Source organism: Nematostella vectensis, chromosome 13 (assembly GCF_932526225.1).
Source record: "Nematostella vectensis chromosome 13, jaNemVect1.1, whole genome shotgun sequence".
Taxonomy (NCBI): Eukaryota; Metazoa; Cnidaria; class Anthozoa; order Actiniaria; family Edwardsiidae; genus Nematostella; species Nematostella vectensis.
In genome coordinates, this window is record NC_064046.1 from 7210961 (window position 1) to 7214284 (window position 3324).

The 3324-nt window shown below is 51.7% G+C and overlaps 1 protein-coding gene across 1 annotated transcript; it reads right to left on the reverse strand.

Annotated features, from left to right (window-relative positions):
- Positions 1-2480: 2480 nt before the first annotated feature.
- LOC116617403 (proline-rich proteoglycan 2) lies at positions 2481-2945 on the reverse strand. The gene has a single exon (XM_032380101.1). It carries the CDS (start codon positions 2943-2945, stop codon positions 2481-2483), a length of 465 nt encoding a protein of 154 aa, XP_032235992.1.
- Between the last annotated feature and the right edge of the window lie 379 nt (positions 2946-3324).

Here is a 3324-nt window from a genome sequence, read left to right on the forward strand (position 1 = left end):
GACAGTATTAGTTCTATAAAATCCGCCTTGCTGTAGTAATAAGATAAACACGGCGCACGCTGTCCAGGGCTTCACCCTCGTCATCTCCAGAGGATTCATCTCCGTAATCTTTCAATGTTTTCTATTTGGAAGGGAAAGTCGAAGTAACACACGGGAGTCGCGTCTGCTTATACAGTAGCTTATATATTTGTTTCTCACCAACAAGTTGGAGCGCATACCCCCCCCCCCCCCCCCTAATTTGCATAATGCGCGCGAAGTTGTAGAAACTATCCTAGTGAGCAAAAAAAAAAACGTAGCTGGGGCTCGTTTCTCGGGTAACTTTATGGCTCCAGCAAAACTTCGAAAATAGCCCTATTGAGCGTAATCATTTGGAATATGAACCAAGAGGAAGTTCAAACTGTTCTAAAACATGGAAGCGCTTCTCAAAAATGAAAACATACGAAATTTTGGTCGAAAATGCAAAATAAAGTTTTCGGGCCCGAGAATTCTCGGGTGTTTCGAGAAACGGGCGCCAGGACCTAGAATTGATCTAGTCAACTTCTCAGCAAGCTGAGCAAACCAAACTAGTAATGCATTTGAAGTCCAAATAACTTTATTTGATAAAACAATCTGTGTTTTATCAAATATAATTCTTCAAGGGCTTCTGCCAGCCGCCATTTTGTCGTCCTAGCAAAATACCAAATGCGAGAAGCATCCATTCCCATCGGTTTATTTGATAAAGCTAAAGAAATTTATAAAACATATAAAATCTCTTAAAATTATAGCGGGGCCAGCTCCATAGGTATAGAAATATGGTATTGCTATGCGACTTGGTTTTGTGGTCATTGAGCGGTTACCCTGTGGTGTACTGGTAAAATTTTAACGTGGTGTTGATTAGGGCTGGTAGCGCTAGGAAATTCGAATTATCCGAACGGAAGAGTACGGATTTTTATCATAATATCCAATCAGATAAACTAGATAAGAAAGATTGTCATAGTGCAGTGCTCCAGTACAGTCGCCCTTAAACAACGGAGATTTTATTCTCGAAATTCATGCAGAAATCATTCTAGTGCTCGCCCCTGAGCTCGCTGTAGGCGCCCCCTATCGCATGTTTTTGTAGCGTGCTCGACTGTTTTGCCTTCTTCTCTATTTACCTCGGGCTTTAAACAACAGTATGCTTTCGCCTGAAGACATCACCAGCCCACACGCTCCTTTGTCATTCACACAACTCATAAGAGAGGAGATTCAACGAGCGATGGTCGGCCTTGATCATGAGAGCCACCACCAGACCGGATAGCAGAATGAGAAGCCGTCATCCTCCCAATCGACAGCTCCGGGGGATATGACAGCCTCTGCCAGCAACACCACTCGAACCGCTACCAACGACCTCTACAGCAATCCCCGGTAGGTCCTTCAATATCGCATCCGGCGCTCCAAGCTTTCTTTCAACTTTCTCGGTGAACTCCTGCCCGCCATCGTACTCTGGTAGCTTGCTGTCCCCTTCGGCCCCAGGGGGTATGTACGTGATATCCCCAAGTCCCGGCAAAAATGGTCATCCAAATTGTTACTGGTAAATATGTTGACCTGAGGGACTTCATGCCCGCCAACTGCTCCCCAACTACCGAAGCGGAGCCGCAGTTGATGCTGGATGGGCGGCTCATCCTGACAATCCCGGAAGCCCAAGCAAGCTATCGAGGACATCGTGTCCTGCGTGGAGGCGTTCTCCATCTACATGGCCGTAGCGACTCACTACCATCCCCAGCGCTTCAAAGACTTTCAGCAGTACTTCCTACTGATCATCCGCACCTATCGCCAGTTTGCCGGGCGAGCCTGGCAGAACAATGATGTCGTATTCTGACAACAAGAAACCGGTACTCCGTCGATTAAGTGAATTTATTTCATGTAGCCCGCGTTACACCCCGCTTTTGCTGGGCCGAGGACCGGTGCCTGGTTTATTTCGCTACACTTCGTTACACTTTTTAGCACCGATGGCCTTGTTCTGCGCACGCTAATACAGCACTACACGTCGTAACCGCTATTCTTCGGCCTTTAGCCTAGTAGCGCACCGGCTCTTGTTGTCTTGCTTATTATTGCTTATTTATAATAAATAGCCCTAGCCTAGGATACATGGGCTGTTAATGCATCTGTATGCGATTTGACCCCCCTCCCTGCGTCGCAGCGGTGCTCCCCTCCCCCCTACACTTGGGAATAAAGGCTATTATTATTGTTATTGCTATTGTTATTGATATTGTTATTTCTATTGCTATTATTTTTGTTATTGCTATTATTATTGTCATTGCTATTGCTATTATTATTGCTATTGCTATTTTTATCGCTATTGCGATAACGTTATCATTATTGTATTGCGGCCCTTGGTGGCCTAGTTACGGCCCTTAGTGGCCTAGTTGCGGCCTTTGCGGCCCCTGTGCGGCCTTGGTGGCTTAGTTGCGGCCCTGGTGGCCTAGTTGCGGCTATTGCGGCCTAGTTGCGGCCCTGGTGGCCTAGTTGCTGCCTTTGCGGCCCCTTCGCGGCCTTGGTGGCCTTTGCGGCGCGGGCGGCCCTTCTGGCCTTTGTTGCCCGGGTGGCCTTTGTGACCCTCGCGGACTTTGCGGCCCTGGTGGCCTTTGCGGCCCTGTTGGCCTTTGCGGCCCTCGTGGCTTTGCAGCCCTGGTGCCCTTTGCGGACCCTTGCGGCCCTGGTGGCCTTTGTGGCCCCTTGCGATCCTGGTGGCCTTTGCGGCCCTGGTGGCCTGTGCGGCCCTCGTGGCCTTGCAGCCTTTGCGGTTCTTGCGGCCCGGGTGGCCTTTGAGGCCCCTTGCGTCCCTGGTGGCCTTTGCAGCCCGTGTGACCTTTTCGGCCCGTGTGGCCTTTGCGGCCCTCGCGGCCTGTGCCGATGCGCCCTTGGCGGCCTTTGCCTTTACGGCCCTCGCTGCCTTTGCGGGCCCTACCTTGCGGCCTCCGCGGCATTTGCCTTGGCCATCGCCCCCACCCCCCCCCCCCCCCTTGCCAGTACATCCTCTTGCGGTCTTGGCTTTGCGCCCTTTGCGGCCCCTTGCGACCTTCACCTTTGCGGCGCCTTGCGGCCTTTTGCCTATACGCCCTCGGCGGCCTTTGCCTATACGGCCCTCGCGGCCTTTGCGGCCACCGCGGCCTTCTGCCTTGTGCACGCCCTTCGTGGCCCCTTGCCTTCGCTTCTACGGCCCCTGCAGCATTTGCCTTTGCGCCCCTAGCGGCCTTTGCGTCCCTATCCACTTCCTACCCAACAGTGACCCCTCGCTTGCAGGCCCCTCGCCCTCCAGCAAATTGGATCCAAGCATCCGGGATCCCGCTTATACTGTTCTCATTA

Bases quoted from the DNA above. Each gene is read 5' to 3' on its own strand.
- LOC116617403 (XM_032380101.1), bottom strand. From the start codon at position 2,945: ATGCCGCGGAGGCCGCAAGGTAGGGCCCGCAAAGGCAGCGAGGGCCGT.